The following is a 20430-nucleotide window of genomic DNA, read 5'->3' on the forward strand; positions in this document are numbered from 1 at the left end:
TTATAATGACAGGACTGATTCAAACGGTGTTCCTAAAAACACGTGCCTTCTAAGCACATAGGAAGACAGTTTAAAAAACAAACACAACAAAAAACAACCAGCCAAAAACCCCAGGAGTATTTATCTGTATCACACTTCTTAATTTGAGGGTGGTATGTTTAACATTAATATGTTCACTGGATGTTGCAATAAAAAAGCACCATACCCTTGTCATTTCAGCTACTTAAACACTTCTGGTTACGTATTTCACACGAATAATAACATAACATGCTTGTTTCAAAGATAAGGATGGTGCAGTTGTTTCCAAATGCCAATGGTTTTCTGCCATTGAATATTTTCAGCCTTCTTTAAATAAATTAGCCTTTGTGACTCCTGAAAGTGAAACACAACATTCATATATGCTTAGACACCGCTCTTTACCTTTCATGGTAGAGCCATTGCCAGAGTAGCCATTCTTTAGAATGGGCTGAAAGTGGCTTTTGCATGTAAAATGGCAATACATATTTTTGCCACGTGGTGGCACCAAGAAAATAGAAATTGACACGTAAAAAATTAGAACTTGGAAATGTAACTGATGTACCAGGGAGGAATAAAATAACACTTTGTCCATCCTCTGCCTGAAACTTCTCTGAGAATTACCTTGGAAGTGTAATGCCTCCATAGGCTGGCCGGGCATATCTGAAAGATAAGGATCTCTCTGTTGCCAGCCGCTCCTTTGGGCTTGGTACAAGAAGACCTACTTACTTCTTAAAGGCTGCCTTATCAAAACCATGTATGAGTAATTTATTGCTGCAAGTTCATAGACTTGTGTTGTTTAGTTTGGAGTAGCTGGCTTCCATAAGGGAAGCTGGGGCACACCTGAGTGGTATGAACCTGACGACTTCAGCTCTGAGTTGGTGCGCTAAATGCTGGACGAGGCAAGGTGTTGCCCAGGCTTACACCAAAGAAATGTTCATCTTGACTTCGTTTGCAGCTGTGCATGTGTACTCACAGCAGTACGATGCTGTTATGCTGTGCAAGTAGCGTTTATATTGTCTTCTGCTAGTCTCTTGTGGAGGTTTAGTACTAAACCTTTTAATGTCCTGTTTACAGTCCTGCCAAGAGGCTGGATGCACGTCACTTGGGGAATGTGCTCTGAGAGTCTGCTGTGTGACTTGGACTCTGGACATCTGCTCTACAAATGCCTTGGGCCTGGTTGTACTCTGTATATGCATTCAATGCTAATCGTGTTTAAAGAAGGAAAGCAAGTTCTTGGAATGGCAGCAGAGCCCTCAGCCTGCCACAGAACTACCTGTGCCTCTTGTACCTGCCCGTTTCATTTCTGCCACAGCTCCCTCACGTCCAGTGAGGGGGAATGGCTGCCATCGTTTCCTTTTTCCTGTAAATTCTGATGCCCCTTCTGTGTTTTCTGGCTGTCGCAGTGTGCAGGATTTTGGTGCTTTTGAAAAGCAGGTCTGTGAAGGCTATGTAAGTTGATTAAGCGATTCTCCAGAAGCTGAAACCTTCAGGAACTCTTTAATTCTAAAAAGATTCTTCATTCTTTTTAACTGTCCTAGAAGATAAATATAGTAATTGGTAGAAACTTTAGTTCACAACTCTAGCTGTTCCTTTGTTTGGTTAGCATGTCAGAGCACTTTGAGGTCAATGCATTGCTTCGGGCCTGGTGATGGAAAAAATGCACTAATCGATAGCAAGCCACCTCCTTCTAGGCTGGAAGTCAGCTGTGTTTTATGCAAAGTTAGTGCTTTCTCTGACTTTAATGTAGAACAGTTTATGTTAAGAAAAAATTGATTAGGAGGCTGAAATTATGGAAAGGGGTTTTTGTAGTAAAGGAGGGACTCCTGCTTGTGTAAACTGCTCTTCTTTCTCCAACCACTCTCAAGTTGTATCCATTAAGGAACTTGGCAGTCTGAGCCATGTGATAAAAACATATTTAATGCTACTGCATGTTGCTGCTTCATTTCAGCCACTTCAAGCTCATGATGAAGCACGAACACTTCAGACTGTGCACAGGAGCACTCTGACAATGTGGTCTGTCCCATTTGTATAGAAAAGTACAGAATCTGTTCCATGTGGATCAGAAAACGAATGTTAATTCCCAGTCTGTTACATGCAAGGCTCTGTGTTAGGTAGTAACACCTGAAGGCAGATGATCCCTTTACTCCCATAGATTTGGGGTGTTTGTATTCACATGTGTAGCAGTTGTGGCTGGGCACAGTGTATAATTATTTATTTTAGGGGCTGGTTCAGGTAGGCAATGTGGACCTTGTTGCACGACGTATGTGGTGCCTAAAATCAGCTTTGCAGCCACGAGTGTGTTTTGTGTTGGGTGTCTCTAGCTTCTAGATAAGCTGGTGGTGTCTTTGAAAGCAGGCTGTGGATGTTCATTTCACACTGCTCTGTGCTGTTTTAATGTTTATCCAGTAAACAGAGCTGAAACAAAAATTACACAAATTACTGAAACCTTGATACAATGACTTTGACTTTTAACCCAGAAATACATATACAATGAAATACTGGGAATACTTTGGACAACTAGATGATATTTCTGGATATACTGAAAACAAACCAACTTGTGTCTAATTACTGGGATTATGATGGGCTATCATTTGAGCCTGTGATGGAGCCAGGGATGCAAACAGGAGCATGCTTGAGAGAATGCCAAAGAGACACTGCTTTATGAAAAGGGGAAGAAGAGCCATGGCTGCTCCACGAGCGTGCTTCTGGCTTCCAGGCTGCAAGCACCTCTGCTCGTTTGTTGAATGGTACTTGGGGAGCCAAATTCTGTGAGAACACCGTCGCTGTGTGATATTCCTTTCCCCTGTCAAGGCCTTTGAGAGTAACGATCTCCATGCAGTTTTTGAGCTATGTGGTGGCTGTGCCAGGTCCGAGCAGTGTCTCTGGGGAAACAATAGACCTGGTTTCTAAGAGGCATCAGGGTGTGTTGGTTGGGCATCAGGCAAATTAAAATCAGGATCTTGGTGCTTGAGGGTTCAAGACCCTGTTGGAGAGATCAAGAACAGTCTGTTTCTACAAGACAAAGAGGCCTGGAGGTAATGACACATCAGGATAAATTGGGGTGTGAGCTGAAGTCTTCAGGGAAATGCTTAGAGTTGTGCCGGGCCCTGCACCTTGGGTTCTTGTCAGCATTACACAACTGGAATTCTCCCCCAGCTGATCATAGACCTCTGTGCTCGTATGGTCTATCATCACTGTCACCTTATTCCTTGTTGTAACTTCACACTTTCGTTGAACCAGTCAAGACAAAGACTTCCCCCTGCAGTTCCTTCCAGAGGAGCTGGAAACCATCTCTGTTTCCTGCTATTGGGCTGTGAGGGTGCTACAGGACCATTTGGATTCATACCCGTGACGTGTGTGCTTGACATCCCAGCTTCTGTTTTGGAAGGTCAGTTGTTTGTAGTAGGACGTGTCACCTGACAAGCAGCTAGATTAAGAAGGAATATTGAAAATATTGTGGTTTGCTTTTTAAAAAAATAAAAATCGAATGACACTATGCTTACAGTGATGCTGAAATCCTTGCAAATATGGGCCATGAGGTATTCACAACTGCCACGTGCTGGCTTCCAAGCCTGTTGCAGACCGTACAGAGCTTCAGAGCAGATCAGTGCTATAGGATCTGTAACTGTGGAGTGGATGTTGGATAAATCATCCTGAGTGAAATCATTCCACATGCAGAAATACCGGGGTTAGACACCTCATCGTGGCTAAGCAGTAAAATATGGCATCTGCTGGTAAAGTATGGTGAAGTCCAGTAATGTACTATTACAGCCAGGTTCAGCTGTGTAAAGGAATGCTCGAGGCAAAGGTCCATTCAAACTGCAGGACTTCTCAGCACAAAAAGCTGAAAAAGGTCTGGGGTTTTGTGACTTCTGCAGGCCTCAGAGCCTTACAGGACGTGTGCAGGGGAATCATGGCACGAACTGTAAGCCAATGTGTAGGACATGATAAAGAGACGACCTCAAATGCAATTGCTTAGCACTGCATTGTTAAAGAGCGAATAAATCCGTGAAAAGGTGGAATGTAAAAATCTGTTCTTTCTTCCCTCTTTTGGGGGGACAGCTAGCAGCGTTGGCTTGATGCTGAGCTGACCTTTCCAAGATTTCTGAGTCTGTCCTCATAGCAGCTCCTTGCCAGGTTGCTGCTTGTGCCCAGCCTCTTTGACAGACATCTCTCCCTGCCCACACAGCCTTTTATCTCGGCTGTTGTTAGCCAGCACTTAGCTGCAGCTATGTGCATTAATCTTTTTTTGACTCATGCTGTGTGGGGTTTTTTACCTCCCATCAGAAGACCTGGTAGGGTTGCCACGCTTCCTCCAGCACACAGTGTAGACAAAACAGACTGATCTAGGTTACAGTACTGCTTCTGTCCAGGTGGGAAAGCTGAAGTCTCTGACTGCAGAATTAAAAGTCTCTGGCCATGGAGGTGAATTAAGGCAATTTACTAACTGGAATTGAATAATCAGTTAGGTACATCTGAGGGCATGATGCTGCATGATAATCAGGCTCTATTTTTTTTTTTTCCCAAAGAGTTCTTGTATATTCAGCTTCTGTTTCTTCATATCTTCTTTTCCTCCTGTCCTCTTTTCCCTTCCAGTATCTTAAAATAGCCCATCTAGCTTCAGAGCTGTGCAGAAGGACTGGTATAAGTTTGATCTCTACAGGGCTCACTGCTGGCTCTTATGTTTTAGAGATTCAGGCTGTCAGTGATCTCTCAAGGATAGGTACTATTTCCCATAGTACTATATAAAAGCACACACAAATTACTTTTAATCCATATTAAAGTACTATTAGACTGCCAGGATTGATGAATCTTATAGTTGTGCATTCACCTGGCTTCTTCCCCTTCTTTCTGCAATACTTTATTCCTCAAACTGTGCTAACTTATGACTTGAAGGGGTAGGTGTCTGCATGCCCAGGCTTCCTCTGCTCTGAGGCAGAGAGTGTTTGTGATTGCTAATGCAAAGTTGGGCCAGGTCTTTTATTTAGGAAGGAAGAGCATAGAGAAGTTTGAAAATCTTTTCCTCTCCTCTGCGGTGCTGGCCTGTGTGCTTCCTTTCGCTGCTCTGACCGTCAGAGTGCTCTCCTATTTCGGTGCTCCTTGTGTGGGAGGACCGGCTGCTGCTGTCACCATTTTGTTTCCCCCTCCGTGCTAGGATGCCGTTCCTTGCCCTTCTGTCTTGCACCAGTCACAGTTTTGTGTTTTTTTTTTTTTTTTTTTTTCCTTATTCTCATGCACTTTTACAGAAAAGTCTTGAAGGGTATTCCTCGCATTGTGAAGTCTTACTTTGGTGAAATGCGTTACATTTGAAGTCTGAAAGTTTTAGCAGGTGGATGGGGAATGCATTTTATTTTTTTTCCAGTTAGTCACACATGCATGTGAAAAGCTACAATCTTGTGTGTTTAACGGGAGATTTTCTGGATAAACAGATGTTTGTTGATTAGCATTTCTGCAAAGTTACTCTTTTATGATGAGCGTTACCGACTCTTGGTTACTGATCACTCAAGCAGATTTCATCTGCACCATTATTCTATGTAATCTTAATGTTTGCACATATGCCAACATTTTCTTTCCAGAAGTGTATTTACCTAGACGTTTCCATCACTGGTCTGTAACCTTAGGTTTGCTACAGGGAATGGAAATGGTAACTTCACGGGGAGTGAAGATCTCTGTGTCTTGAGCAATGTGCATTAAAGGAGTCATACAAAATACAGACATAATAGTTATGAGCATGCCAGAAAATTGGAAGAAAGATTCTTGGTGTTCACACATTGTCAAGCAGATGTGCTTTAGCATTGTGAGGTTTTATTTTCAAGTTGCTTTTCTTCTTGATTGCCAGCGTACAGTACTGTCCAGAATTTTCAGAAAGCAAGAAAGAATAGCTCTGATAAGTAAGATGCATCCTAACCATCTCTACCAAAATGTTTGGGAAAATGAAGATAAAATCGCTTCAGTCTATTTTACCATAATGGGTTTAGTCTTGGTCTTATTATTATTTTTAATTTTTACAGTCTTTTTTTTTTTTCAGCAGCAGAATTTGGCCACCACCCCAAAGTAACTCACCATGAACATCATATATAGCATATTAGAAATTATGAGCCAGTGGGCTTATTTCATCATTCCAAATTGCCACCTGCAGCTAAAATCTCGAGCATCTTTTTTGATGCTGAAGTGACCCTCTACCCCAGCACCGGCCACGTTTCTCTTAAGTAACTACTTGAAAATTAAAGGTTACCTTGTCTCCTCTGAAAGTTTGGAGACTTGTTCCCAAGTCAGCAGCTCTTCCTGTTCCTGAAATAAATTTCGGGGTTTTAAACTGTGTCCAAAGTGGTCACAAATCTGTGCTGGATTATGAGTCGCATTGTCACTTACAGTGTGCCTGAGCTTTTGTTTGGCTAATATGGACAAAGGAGTCTGCTTCACATGATGTAAGAAGTGTTTGCCCTAAGAAGAACAGAGGTCCTCTTGAACCAATTAGGCAAAAATAACAGCTGGGCTACCCACTAATAAGGAAGGTGCTGCTAAACCTCTTTTCATTGTGAGAAGAAATAAATCTTTTAAGGCTTACTCCCTTGCATTTTTATAGAGAGCAATTCTTTGAAAAATCCAGCGATCCAGCTGGGTGATATGTGCAGGAAGACTGTGAAGAAGATAAAGAAACTTTTAAAAATAAAAAATGGTATTATAGCTATTAGATTTGGCAATTATAAATGTTTCATTGAAGATTTCACTATTTAGAGAAAGTTTTACTGTTTAAATTGTTAAGTACGTGGAGTTTGGGGTTAGCACAACAGGCAGTCTCCCACAAGTTCCTTGTAGCCTGTTCTGCAAGAGGACATTCCTTCCTGGAGCAAATCGCTTCTGATACCTTCTTAAACAAAGGCAGCCCGCGTATATTTTTAGTAAGTCTGAGAAAAAAGCAGCAAGATTTGGAATATGGAGGTAACAGAAGATTGGGACAGGTAATGCGAACTTTTTAGTCCTACCTCTTCTGTGGAAATGGGCAGCTCCTGGTCTAGCAGCTAGTTAGATTGGGAATGCGCTGGGGTTTTCCTGCTGGATCAGCTCTTTCTGAGAAAATCTGTAATGCTTGGTGGGGGATGATATGGAGGAGGTCAGACACGAAGGCAGGAATATCTAGAACTCCTGAGTGGGTATTATATACTGTGACTTACTGAATGTGTGATATTGTATACGTTAATGGCAAATGATGTGTAGGGCTGTTCTGTTTGCTACCATCCGGTAAGATAAGCATCTTCCCCAGGACTTAATTCCATCCTGGATCTGTGGAGAAGACTAGCTAATGACCAGAACAAGCTTGAGAGCACTTCTATGCATCTGCAATAGAAGTACCTGAGATTATTTGGGGGAAAAGGACAGGTTTCTCTGTGGTCCTTATCTCTCAGTTTTTTTTTTTTTTTTAAACTTTGAGTTTATGGGTTATAACCCCATTTCCACAGCTTTTTGCTATTAACACCTAAACATAAGTCACTTACCTTTATGCCAGAATCACAGAAGATCTGATACCCAAGTAAAGAGTGAGCTCAGCTGAACGCTTAACCAACACTTCAACATTAACCAGTCTTTCAAAGGTATATATTCTTCTGAGGAGCCATGAGGTATGGGCAAGAACACCGTCTGCAATGTTGCTGGTTTCCCAGCTGCAGCTGCTCTGTCCATATTCTGTGGAAATGGTGCTTCTCTGTATTTTGCATTCAAATCAACGGCTACGGGGAAAATAAGCCTGCAAGTCGCAGCTGAACTCAGTGGCACAATTATTCTGATATCTGTGGTTTTCCTCTATCAAACCCTCAAGATCATTTGAATGTTGTTAGGAGCGTCTGTTTTTGTAAATATATTGTAGCTGAGCTGTCCTTAGAAATAAAAATTAAAGAACAAATTTTAAATCATTGGCTGCTGTCCTAATGTCCTGGCTACTGTTAGTTTGGTCAGCGGGTGGCCTGGTCAGCCTTTCCAAAGCCAATTTTCATTTTAAGATATTTTTATTTCTTTGAAATAGGCAAAGCCTTTGGAAAATGAGGGAGCAGGCTGCTTGTGCTTGTGTAGATGAAGACTTATATGTGCGACAAAGTAGCTGTAGAGTTTTTATATTCTGTTTGCAGTAATAGTAAACAGAGCATCTAAAATAACCACTTGCACATTGCAACAAACACATCATCATTTGCTTAAAAAGAGTTATAATTACAGTTGACGAAGCATGGACACCATAAAAAATGCATTAGTTTGGCTTGACACATTAATTACCTGTTTTTGCAGATGTTTTTATATATTGTTGTGTGAACAGTTTACAAAATAATTACAGGAAAGTCATATGGAAAATAAACTAAGTGGGTGGTTTCTCGCCTTAATATTTTCATTCATGTGAATCTGTGTGAGGCACAGCTGCTCCGTAGCAAATGCAGAGGGAGAGAGAGGGGGAGCGATGAGGAATCTTGAGGGGTTTTTATTCTAAGGTCTCTATGATCAGCGTTGCTGCACTTTCATATCGTGCTTTAGCAGCGTAGTTTTTAAACATGTAAAATGACATTGCTGATTTAATCCCAGTGATCAGGAGGGGGTAAAAGCTTTGATCCTGATCAGATGAAACATAAATCTTCTAGTATCTAGGAAAATAAATGAAAAATCAATATTATTTTAAGCAGGATGATCTTTTATGAGCAGTTGTAAAGATTCATCAAAGGCTTTGACACAGTTTAAACATTTCCTGTTTGCTGCCATTTAAAGAAAAATGCCTTTCAAGTTATAAATTGTAATTAAAGAGAGATACCTCTTTAGGTTATTGTGGGATAACCGCAGAATGAAAATAGGAGCTCAGTCTGCTCACGCAATGTTGAAATCAAAAGGTCTTCCCTTGAAATACATTTACTCGTCCTTTTAAGAATACACATTCTGTGTAACTTTAAAAATTGCATCTCACAATAAAATACAATATTGCATTTATGAAAAAAATAAGCATAGTCTGTATCAGGTGTAACATCAAGTATAAGGATTTGTTCTAGCAATGATTTAATTTTAAACGAAGAGTTCTATGACTTGAAATTTGGCATACATGCTGAAGATTATTTTTAATTTAACGAGATTTTTATTATTGTTAATCACCTGGTGTTTAAGACTTCTAAAGTAACATTCATTATATATATTTTAGATTTATATTCTGTATTTCTTTACACTTTTTTTGTGAGGTATTAGCTGTTTAAATGGGGAACTGTACTGGAATCTAACTTTTTATTTTCTTAACATTTATTGGTTAAACTAATATTAAAACAAAAAATCTGAATTCTGTAAATCCAGTTCACCTACTCTCACTGAAACATCCACCTTGTTGCAGTATGCAGAGGTGGAACTGATAATGATCTTACTCCTGACCGAGGTACAAGAACTTGAGTGATTGTTGTGTTGTGAATCCGCACCCTCTTTTATGGCTGAAGATTTTAATGACCGAACAGTTTGTAAATTTTTTAACAAATTATTCAGGAAGGAAAACTAGAAGGAAAACTGAAATTAATGTCTTGTGAAAGTAGGGAGAACAAAGACAGCTCTAAGGGGACATCCTATCTTGTTTGCGTTAATTACTGTAAAATTACTGAAGCATTGAAAAAAGGCAATAAACATCCAAACTAAATACACATAACTAACAATTAAGCAGTAAGCCTGACTTTTATGATAGCCTTAGACATTAGCCTAGCAGTTTTCTACCAGTTTGCTTGAAGAAAATGCTGGCTGAAGAGTTTAATGTTGCTGTGCAGATGATTTTTCCCTGAGCAACAACCACTTTGTGTGTCTTAGAGAATGTGGGCGATTACCAGTGATTGCAAGAAAGCTTTATGGTGCCATAAGATTAAATGTAAAGATGAAAGCAAGAGTGTTAGTCATCTTTCAAGAAACTGCAACACGAGTTATTTAGAAAACAAACAAAGCCCTGTGCATCTATTTCCCTCTTGCTAAAGCCAAACCCAAGTTCTAACAATTAATTTTTTTTTTTTTTTTCTCAATAGTAGTAATACTGGTAGTCTGATCTAGGGGAATTTCACCAGATGTGTCCAGCAATTGTGGAGGCTGATGTAAGAGGTGCTGGACCCAATTAAAAAAAAAAATTAAAAAGTCTGCTCTCTCTTTAAGGTGAGAGGAATGTCTCAGAAATTGGTGCATAAGCTGAAAGTGCACTGAATTTGTGACTGTCCAGCTTCCTCCCAAACCAAGTGTAGTCTGAAGTATTTATGGAGAAAGGCTCTGTATCTCTGTCTAAGGAGGTAACAATCCCTTTTCTGTCCTGCTGGGAGATGGATAATAAGATTTACTTTTAATAAGATCGCTTTCAGCAGAACTTGGAGTAGATCAGAAGTCCCTTCTACTCTGCTATTGATAATCCGTGTGGCAGTTCTGTGGTAGTCGGTGATCATGGCATGAAAATGAGGGGGAGTCTTTATTTTAACAGGGTCAAAATGACTGACAAAGCAAGAGCAATGTGGAAAAGAGCCTTTGCCTTGCTCTAAGGATTGTTTAAAGCAAGAGCAATGATTCCACTTGGAGTACAGCGTTCATCTTTGTGGCCTCCAGTGTAAGAAGGAGATTGACCTTGTCCAGAGGAGGGCCATGAAGATGATCAGGGAGCTAGAGCTTGTCTCCTATGAAGGCAGGCTGAGCGAGTTGGGATTATTTAGCCTAGAGAAGAGCAGGCTCAAGGGAGAACTTGTAGTGGCCTTCCAGTACCTAAATGAGGCCTACGGGAAAGCTGGGGAGGGACTTCAGCAGGGAGTGGAGTGATAGGACAGGGTGTAATGGTTTTAAACTAAAAAATAAGGTAGGTTTAGATTAGATGTTTGGAAGAAGTTCTGTATTATGAAGGATCAGAGAGATTTCCTCCTGCCATGGCCTGCCGGAGATCAGTGGCAGCAGCTCACCTCTTATTTGGGTCCTACCTGCAGCGAGGCTGCGTGCCACTTTCTGAGGCTCACGCATGCATCCTCTGTAAGGATGTGGCTCACCACAGACAGATGGGCGCAGGCAGAGGACGTTGCCATTGCAGACACCTGCATAACCACAGATGATGTGACCAGATGGCTTTCTTTTCAGCTACTGCTGTTCAGGAGAAGACCCACTGGGCAGGTCTCACTGGTAGCTGGTCCCAGGCCCATGGTCCTTCTCTCAGGCATTTTTTTCCAGCTTGCTTGCTAGTCTTGTCTGAAGATTGGTTGTACAATGGATGTGCAGAGAGTAACAAACACACATATGTAGAAAATGGGGAGGAATAGAGTTCAGTAAGAAGGCAGGGCAGACAGTGATGGCCTCAGCCAGACGAGCTTGCTAACCAGCAGCCTGCTTACACAGGCAGCCAATGTAATTCCTATCTCCGCTTGTCATGCTTGTCCCCTCCACACCTGCCTTGTCCCTCACCTTTAGTCCTGACCCGTAACATCTCACAATGAGTCTTACACATTCCCAAAATCCCCCCCCATAAAACATTCCACGTTAAGTTCTGTGTACAAGCCTTTACACAGTAAGTTCGTCTTCAGTCCCTCTCAGACATCCCATAATAAGTTCACTCTTTTATAAGGCTAGTTCTTAATAGCCCACAATAATCCAGTTCCTTTCTTATCAGTCACCAAGTTTGTGGTTGAACTTCTTCAAGGTTACGCTCGGTGGTTCTGCAATGGCCCATTGATCGGTGTCTTGTGAGTTCTGGTCTTTGTTACGGTCTCTGTTATCTGCTGTTTGTTAGGGTTTGTGTGTTTGCATGTTTCATTTATTACCTCTCCTGTTTCTTGCCTTGTCTTTTATGTTGAGTAGCTGTTAGTCAGATATCCTTGCAGTTCCTTACCCTGTTTGAGGGTCAGTTGGTGAAAGGTGCTGATTTGCACCTTGGGGTTCAGGAGCCTGTCAGAACCAAGGCTGTGTTTTTGTAGGTCTTGGACAGCCTCAGTTATTTCCATTTTTTTTGGCAATTGACTTTTTTTTCCCATTAAAAATTGAGTCTCTTATAGCAGTATCCTGCTCTTGATGAGAATGCCTGAACATAAACTGTAAGATTTAGAGTGAACATAAGTTTTGTGCAGTACCATGGGATTTTTCCCTCATGCAAAAGTTTGAGTAGTTTAAACAACCCAATGGATGCTCAGCTATCTGGGAAGTGAAGTAGTTGGGGTAAGTGGTTCTTCCTTTGCGCCTGTGCCACCCCAAGCCAACAGCAAAGGAGCAGCTAGCATCAGAAAGTTGTGAGCAAGAGTTCTTCATGTCTCTTGTGTTGCCTTCTTGCTATTATAGCATTTGTCTTCCCTTTATACTTAAATGCCATATTAGATACATTGGGCAAAAACCCCCAGCCCAGCAAGTTTCTTTGTAAATTCCTTATGATGTTTTGTGTAATTGATTTTTTTTAGGGTACAACGTGGAGATCAGTGGTTTGTTTCAGTTCACTCGTATGTTACACTAGGAACATATTACTAGATCACATGAAAATGAGTTTTTTCTTTTTTTAAATTAACTTAGTCTGTTACAAGGTTTAAATTGTTATTTTTGTAGAACTCTGAGATCATAGTGCTTGCGTTCTGGGAGATGCATATTTGTAGTTTTGATTATGAATAACCTGAAGTAAATCAAAAAGGTAGAATCAAAGCAGTCATATGCTTTGATTACTTAGTACCTCTCTCTGTAGAAAAAATAACTTTTTTTTTTTTTTTCCATTGAGGTGAATCAAGTCCAACTCGTCGAGAAGCAGTGAAAAGGAAGACAGCAGAATACCTTATGCGTGCTGAAAAAATCTCCAGTCTCTACCATAAACCCTCTGAAGATACGTCTGTTTCTATGGTAGGCTTTAATTTCTTGTTTTATGAACCAGAATTTGGTATAATTGTTCTGTCTTTTAGCAAAGCACATTCAAGCTGGAGGTTCAAAAACTATTTGTAATATCTCTGTTTCAGGAGGCCTGAGAAGTATTTTGATGTTACGCTTCTGTTAAGTTGCCATTATTTTCTGGTTCTTGTTGGTTTCATTTCACAGCATTATGGTTCTTGACTTAATCTAGACCTGTTTCTTTTAGCACTCTTTCCTTCTAGCCCATAATTGATGATGTGAATACTTTAATTACGCTAAAGAAAATAAAGGTTTAAAAACAAACAAACAAACAAAAACCCCAACAACTCTAAACCATTTCTAGAATATAACGTTTATTTTTACTTTCTCATGGTAATATTGCTCACTCCTGGAGGGAGCAGAAGGGCTGTAAGTTTCTTTAGCCTGACACATAATGGTGTATCAGAACTGAGTTTAAGTTCATGGAGGTTGTGGGGGCAGGGATGAGAAATAAGTACTTAATTGGGCAAAGGTTCTTCCTGATTCCTTCAAATGTCTCCTGGTTGTGCTTCAGTGATCAGTAGCTTCTTTATTTGTGTGGGGTTTCAGGAGTAATTCCTACCGTCTTAAGCAGAAACACCCTTATCTGTACTCGTACTAAAGATAAACAAAGCTTGTTTCAAGACACCCTCAATAAATTTCTACTTTGCCCTTCCCCAACCAGTTCCATCAGGACTTATCTTTCTTACTTTAGATCTTTACTGCAGTCATGCTAAACTGTGTGCCATTGTTAGTTGACTGCCTTATTGTAGTAAATATAAAAGTTACCAACTTCCCATCTCTCTACATTTTTATCAATTAGGGACAAAAGGCCCAGAAAATCATTGCTCCTTAGGCTGCACAGATCCAAAAAGGCTTTAAGGAGACCACAGCTACTCAAGTGTGAAGCCTTATAAAATCCAACTGTCTAATAAATAAGTTAAAAAAGCAAAATCACTGATTTTGAAGGGTAGCTTTCTCTGTGTTGAGAGGCCACAAGGACTTTTTTTTTTTGAGGATGTACCAAATGAGATATATTTTGTGAGATTTGGAGTCTTGCTGCTGCTGTGAATTGTACTTTGAACAATTTAGTATTTTGGACTGATATGAACTCCTACCAGGTAGTCTTTCTTTGGGTCAAACACTCCTGAAAGTGGGGAAGAATCTATACTGTATGAAAACCTCAGTATGTTTGGAAACTGTAGAACAAGGAAAAAAAAAATCCAAAGCACAACCTATTTTTACCTTTTCATAAGTTAAAAAACTAATTGCAGTTGGAGAGGAGGAAGAAATAGGTTGCATTTCTGTATGTGGGCTTGAGAGGTACTTCTTTTCGTATGCTGTAGTGAATAAGCTAAATGCCTTCTTTGCAGATCCAAAGAAAAGCAGAATTAATTGGGATAAGACAAAAGAAGAAAAAAAAAGTGATGAGACTTTCTTCCATGTTGAAACTTCAAATTGACAAGTTAGGGCAAATCTGACTTTGCACATGCAAAATGTAACGACCGTCTTACTCTCCTTTTTACAATAAAAACCATGGGCCTTTGTTTCTGTCATGGGCCTTTGTTTTCCCTGTGGCTGTAGATGTATTTTAGTTTCATTTATTTGCTGCTCTTCATAACACAGAAACTTGAATTCTGGTGGTGGAGAACAGCTTGTCTCTGAGTTTATAGCTAAAAATTAATTGTAAGAAGGACTTACCTCCCAAAGTTTCTGTAAGGGTCATGATAGGAGCCACTAGGAACTGGCATGTTTTATGCTTTGGCTTTCAGGAAAGGAAAGTGTCTTAAGGAAAGTGAGGAATGTGACTCTTTCTGCAAGGTGTTTACAGATCAAACTGGAATTATTGCACCTTATTTGCTGCTTATCCTTTATAACCCCCAAGATAGTTTGTTTTGGTTTTAATGTGAATTATTCCATCCCTTGCAGGCAGTGATAAGTGCACTGATATGACCTGCATCTACAGGCAGTGTGATTCTTGGAAGATACTACGAGAAAAAGCAAATATTTGGTGTACATCTCCTAAAAAAAAAAATAAGTCTATAGTGTTAACTACTAGTGCTTGTGCTTCTTGCAACTTCACACCAGCTTGGTGTTTTTCTAACTGCCATTTGCATGCCTTTGGTCATGCTAGGGCAAGGCTGGTCTGTTACTGGTAGCACCTCCTGCTGTTCTAAGTCGTGTTGACTGGCACAACCTCTTGTTCAAATGCTGGTGCTTGGGCAGGGCACCTGTGCAGATGTACAAAGCCTTCTTTGCCCACTTGGATCTGAAAAGAGGTCTCTCATCACTTCGTCCTTGTTGGAGCGATATTGAAGTCTTTGAGAAGAACAACTGCGTTAGTACATACACGAAGACTTTATTAGAAGTGTGGCCAGTTTGAACTGTACCACTGGAAGAGGTTTGTAAGAAGATGATGGACAAATTGTATCCTGGCAGTGCCTGTGCTATGATGGGCAGAGTGTGATTTTGTTTTCGGAAGCGTGGTTCAGTGCTGGTAACTTCATGGGATGTGAGGGTGCTGAAACTGGCTGCACCTCGGAGGAAGAGGTCTGGCTAGTAAGCAAGAGTAAACATTTAAGCCAGTGTTGTTATTCATGACTATTCATATTCATGATTTGGAGCTAGATGATCTTTAAGGTCCCTTCCAACTCAAGCTGTTCTGTGATTCTGTGACCTGATGTTACAACGCAGAACCACTTTGTCACCCATGGCTGGTGTGGAAAGCTTTGTGTTTCCTATTGTGCCCTTACAAGGAACAATCGCAGTGATTGGCATCACCTAGGCTCACCTTGCTTTCTTAGACGTGACGTTTGACTTCTTTCTCATCAACCAGACCAGAGAAACATCCACCAAGGAAAGAGGTAAGCTTGCAAGTGTAGGTTAATTATTGCCTTGCACCTCTCAGCTTCTCATAACTCCCAAAAGCTTTGTGCACTGGTCATGTGCTTTACCATATGAGGCAATCTCAAAAGACTATGTATGAAGAACATACCCCAAGCCACCTATTTTCCATCTGAACACCAAGTGGCAGTGAAGCAAAAGGTGCTTCTCTCCAGGCCTTGTGCAGAAGGAAGCAAGGTATTCCGCCGTGGCCTGAAATACCAGGCTCTTGCTTCTTTGAAGATGAGATTTCACTAGAGGCAAAGGCCCGGCATTTCAGAACTGCAAAGAAAAAATTAACTTTGATGCCATGGAAACCAAACAAAGAACAATAATAGTTTGCTACTTTTCTTGCCTCAGCAAAAAGCCAACAGTGTAGCCCTCAAGGATAGCATCCTTAGCAACCACCCTGCTGCTGTCAAGTCTGAGTGGTGAAGGGAGAAACGTAAGAGGACGGGTTTGAAGAACTCTTGGCACTGTTAAATAAAAGGTTATGGGCAGAGGGCATAAGGATGGGTGGAAGATTTCTTAAGGCTGAGAAGCAGTACAGGAAACTGACGCAACCGTGTCTGACCATGAACTGGGAACTCACTTGATGAGGTTTTGTAAACATTGAGAAAAAGCCTTGCTGTGACCTGAAGGAGTGGGAGATGTGGAGGCAGCTTCTGGAGATTGTAAACAGGCACGCGGGCCTTATGGAAAAACAAGCTGCTGTGAAGGCTCTTCCTCCTCTGGCACAGCACTGCAGCCTGAAGGGCCTTCTTGATGACAAATACTCAAGAATGTTGCGTGATGGCTGCAGCAGGCCATTTTGCAGATTCTCAAGCTGTATTTTTCTCCTCTGCTCCCTGATGATTAGCAGCTCTGAGGGGAGCCACCTCCAAGCCTGAGTGAGAGAGAGTTTGCTGCAACAGCCTTTGGGTCACGTTGGGTTGACCATCAGAAAGCTTCAGCCTAGTGTAGCTGTCAGCTGCGAGGTCCAGCATGGAGCCTGTGCATAGCTTATGGGTCTGTTTCAACCTTGTTGGTATATCTTCCCTACTCTTTGAAATGATTTCTAGTTCCACTTATGCCCAACTTTTTATATTTGGAATTGTCTCTCTTTGCCCTGTTACAAAAGTTGTTGTTTTTTAATGTGTCAAATGTTTTCATTTTTCAAAGCGGTTTAGTTAAGAGAGTAACATGCAAGCCTGACGCCTAAACAGGAAAAGCAGTCTTCATCCTTCAGAGTTTTCATATGATATTGTATTTCCTAAAAGTCTCATTAAATGTGCATGAAAATTGCATAAAGTGTAAAGAAGATACACTGCTGTAGTTCTGTGAGATGCACGTTTAACGTAAAATGGAAATTCAGTCTTGAGGCTTTCCAGATCATGCTGCATTCCTACCAGCTGCTGATTCCAGATGTGTGCGACCCCAGCTGTGTCTCAGCTTCATGGAAGATACAGTCCCAGACTGGTGGTCACTGGGGACCTCCTGAAGCACACCATAACCCAGTCTCTGTTCAGATGCATGCAGAAATGCAACTTGTTTTTCACCTGGTAGAGTTGGGATGTTCTGCCAGCCCAGGAGAGCTGGAAGCTCTTACACACTCATCACGTGGAGCCTCGCACCTCAGGCCAGCAGTGTCTGCTTCAAAACAAAGAATCTCCTTGCTGAAGTCAAGGCTGTGGCCATGCCACAGGGGATAGTTACTGAAGGCATCAGGCACTGACCTCTGCGTGGTGAGAGGAGATCTCATTTTGATGCGCAGCTCAGAGCTGGGCTTTATACTGATGTTCATGAAAGTGCTCTTTTTTTATCCTGAAATTCTGTGCTGACTGCTGTCAAAGGTGGAGGGATCAGTGGTAGAATTGTTTCAAATGGTGTTTCTGGCACCAGGCTAGGGATAGTGCTTTTGCCTTCTCTGAGGTTGATGTGAGAGGCTCTTCCTCCTGTTTGCCTGGCTGGCGGTGCACTCCTCTCTCCCCCTGCTCTTGTATCTGTCCGCAGTGATGCCAAAGTTGAGGCAAGAGCTGTTGCTTTGCTTCATTGTGTAGCTTCCAAAAATAGAGCCTTTTGAAGGCAAGTGATGGCCACAAATTGCTGTGTCCTTGCAATGGCCAGCATCAAAACCAGCATCATCCTTTGCCATTTAAAATTAGTGCAGGCTTACCAAAAGGTGGCGTTGGGAAAAGGACTGTAGGAATTGGTGGCATAGATCCCGAGTCAGGTAACTCCAGGTGGCTTCTGCTGTGCAGCTCGGAGCGTAGTCTGGAAATAGTTTCAAAACGCACAGGGCTTTGTAGCAGGAGAGAAGATCCTGGAATACGTGAGCAGCATGCTGAGAGTTTGGGCAGGTTGCTGAAAGTGGGCTTCCTGTCCTTCTGCAGGTGTAAGTAGTCTGACACTTTCTTTAGAACAAAAGCGCCTTATTCCTAAAGGCAAATTAAGCCTTTGACTTTTGTTAGCCTCCTTCCTATATGTTTTCTTTATTCCTTTGGTTTTGACAAACAAGCTGTCCTTTAGTTATTTTTCTTATCGCTGTCTACATGCTGAGCTTGGGTTTTTCACTTGTTCAGAGGGGCAGACGGATTCATGTAACGCTTAATTACTGTAGGTCTGCAAATTGGGTATTTTGAGTTTGCTTCCAGCCTGCTTCAAGACACAATGTGATGCCTCTCCATCACTGGGGTCAGCTGTTAGACTTTGCAACAGCAAAACCAACGTATTCTAAAGAGCAAAAACTAACCCCAAACTGTTGGAGAAACTACTGGGAACCATGGAGATGTGGACGTGATTGTTAATTATTTCAAGGTGAGAAGGAACTCTAGAGTGCATACAAGAAGAAAAACACTGTGTGCATTATTTACTGACCATCATTGGTGACATTTTAGACAAAGACCCAAAATACATAGTGTTTTAATTCAGGGTCTACAGGCATGATGGGTGTGGAAGTCTGATTCTATAGCATAATTAGACAAGGATTAACTTCTGTAAAGATGTGTGAACTTAATTCATGGTTAAAATGTTATGCTTAAGAGAAAACTTTAGAAGCATGATTATTGAGGACTGTTAAAAAAAGTAAGAGCATGCAGATAGAAGGGAAAATCTTTTATAGTAGTCTAGAGGATTTGAGAATATTCTCTTTCATTAAACACGTTCCTTAGAATGCTTTTGAAATCTTGTCATGAATAAACTCTGAGTTAGCACAATTCTTTGTTTCAAAGCAAATATTTCGCTAATGCAGAAAAATTGCATACTTAAAATACAATCCAACAAAAGGACACCCCCCCCCACCCCATTGTCTAGTAGCTCACTGGTATGTGGGACCTAAATTAAGTCTGATGAAAACACTTGATGCAGAATTATTTTCCTCTTCATGCTAAAAGCTTTAGTGATTTGTAGAAACCGGGCTGTTTTCTCTTAACTGATGTCGGTACTCTTATTCAGCAGTGTCTATGTGACAAAAAATAAAAATAAATTTATAAGACCTGGTCAGATAGATTAAGATTAATACTAAACTCTTTTAAACATAGAGCCCAGCAGGTGAACAAAAAGAAAAGCACACTTTGCTCCATACTTTTTGAACGTGTTTTTCACCCTCTCTATTGAATTTCACAGGCGGTGCTAAAATAAGAGCTGATTTAGGGAAAGAATTTGGAAGGAGAGAAGATGGCCAACTGACAACTTGAAGGGGCCTGGCTTAGGGAGAACTTTGGGGAAGTGCTCTGGACTCTGAAGATAGTGCAGTGGAGATATTGGAGGGAAACCTTCAGTTTTTCTGCAAGTTTTGTATCATTTTGAGGATTTTTTTTACTTTTCCCCCCACGATTAAGCATTTTATCCACAATGTAGTTCCTTACCAGCAGTTTCCCTTTATGATATGTTTGTTAATGAGGTCTCAGGCTGCTGATAAATTAGATAAAAAAGAAAATGAGATAAACAGCTATTGATTTTTAGGAAAAGAAAAAAATAGAGTTTCACTTTCCTCTTCTTCCTTCTTTGTTCATAAGAAGGGGACTTGAGGAGGCCAGGTTCTGCTTAAAAAGAGTTTGGTGATCAACAGCGTTGCAAATGAAGTTACCTTATTTGTGAGGAAGGGATTCTGGTCTGTCATTCTGGTAGAAGCTGCGTGATGAATTTTTGGAGGAGGATCTAATGAATTCTCTCAGTTTGCACCTAGGAACTTCTGAAAATGTTTGTTAACATGCCAGAGGTAAATGTGATGCTTAGAAAGCTGATCGTTGTCCCAGAAGATATCCAGTTGAACTACTGTTCCCTCTGACATGCAAACTGAGTTTGCCCTGAGAAATTAGAAAACATAGCATGGACAAAGATTTATGCATATTAACGACTTCAACAGTTAGCTCCTGCCAATTCTCTTGCCATCGTGTTAATTTCTAGACTAATAGTATGTAGCTATCTACCTCTTTCTAAGGCAATTTCAGGAATCATTTTTGTTGTGCACCTTGCTATTAAGAGGATTTTATAAAGCTCACCAGAGAACAAGAGAATCCTGTTTATAATTCTGTATTTTATGTTCTTCAAACTTAAAAAGCCTCTAATTTGCTTTCTCCTCTTCAGTGATCTCTGAATTATTTTGTATCCAGAATACCTATGAGGCTTTGATTGATTATTGGGATGGGCTAAGAATTCAGCAATCGATTGCTAGGTTCCATTAAGCATAGAAAGTATAAA

General features: G+C 40.9%; 1 protein-coding gene across 2 annotated transcripts in view; it reads left to right on the forward strand.

Moving 5' to 3' along the window:
* RPS6KC1 (ribosomal protein S6 kinase C1) overlaps nt 1-20430 on the forward strand; it is an 87759-nt gene that overhangs the window by 27218 nt on the left and 40111 nt on the right. For both annotated transcript variants that reach the window (XM_032185849.1, XM_032185850.1), the window contains one exon: nt 12725-12843. In XM_032185849.1, coding sequence (XP_032041740.1) covers nt 12725-12843 — 119 coding nt within the window. The remainder of the gene's footprint in view (nt 1-12724; nt 12844-20430) is intronic.

Source organism: Aythya fuligula, chromosome 3, assembly GCF_009819795.1.
Source record: "Aythya fuligula isolate bAytFul2 chromosome 3, bAytFul2.pri, whole genome shotgun sequence".
Taxonomy (NCBI): domain Eukaryota; kingdom Metazoa; phylum Chordata; class Aves; order Anseriformes; family Anatidae; genus Aythya; species Aythya fuligula.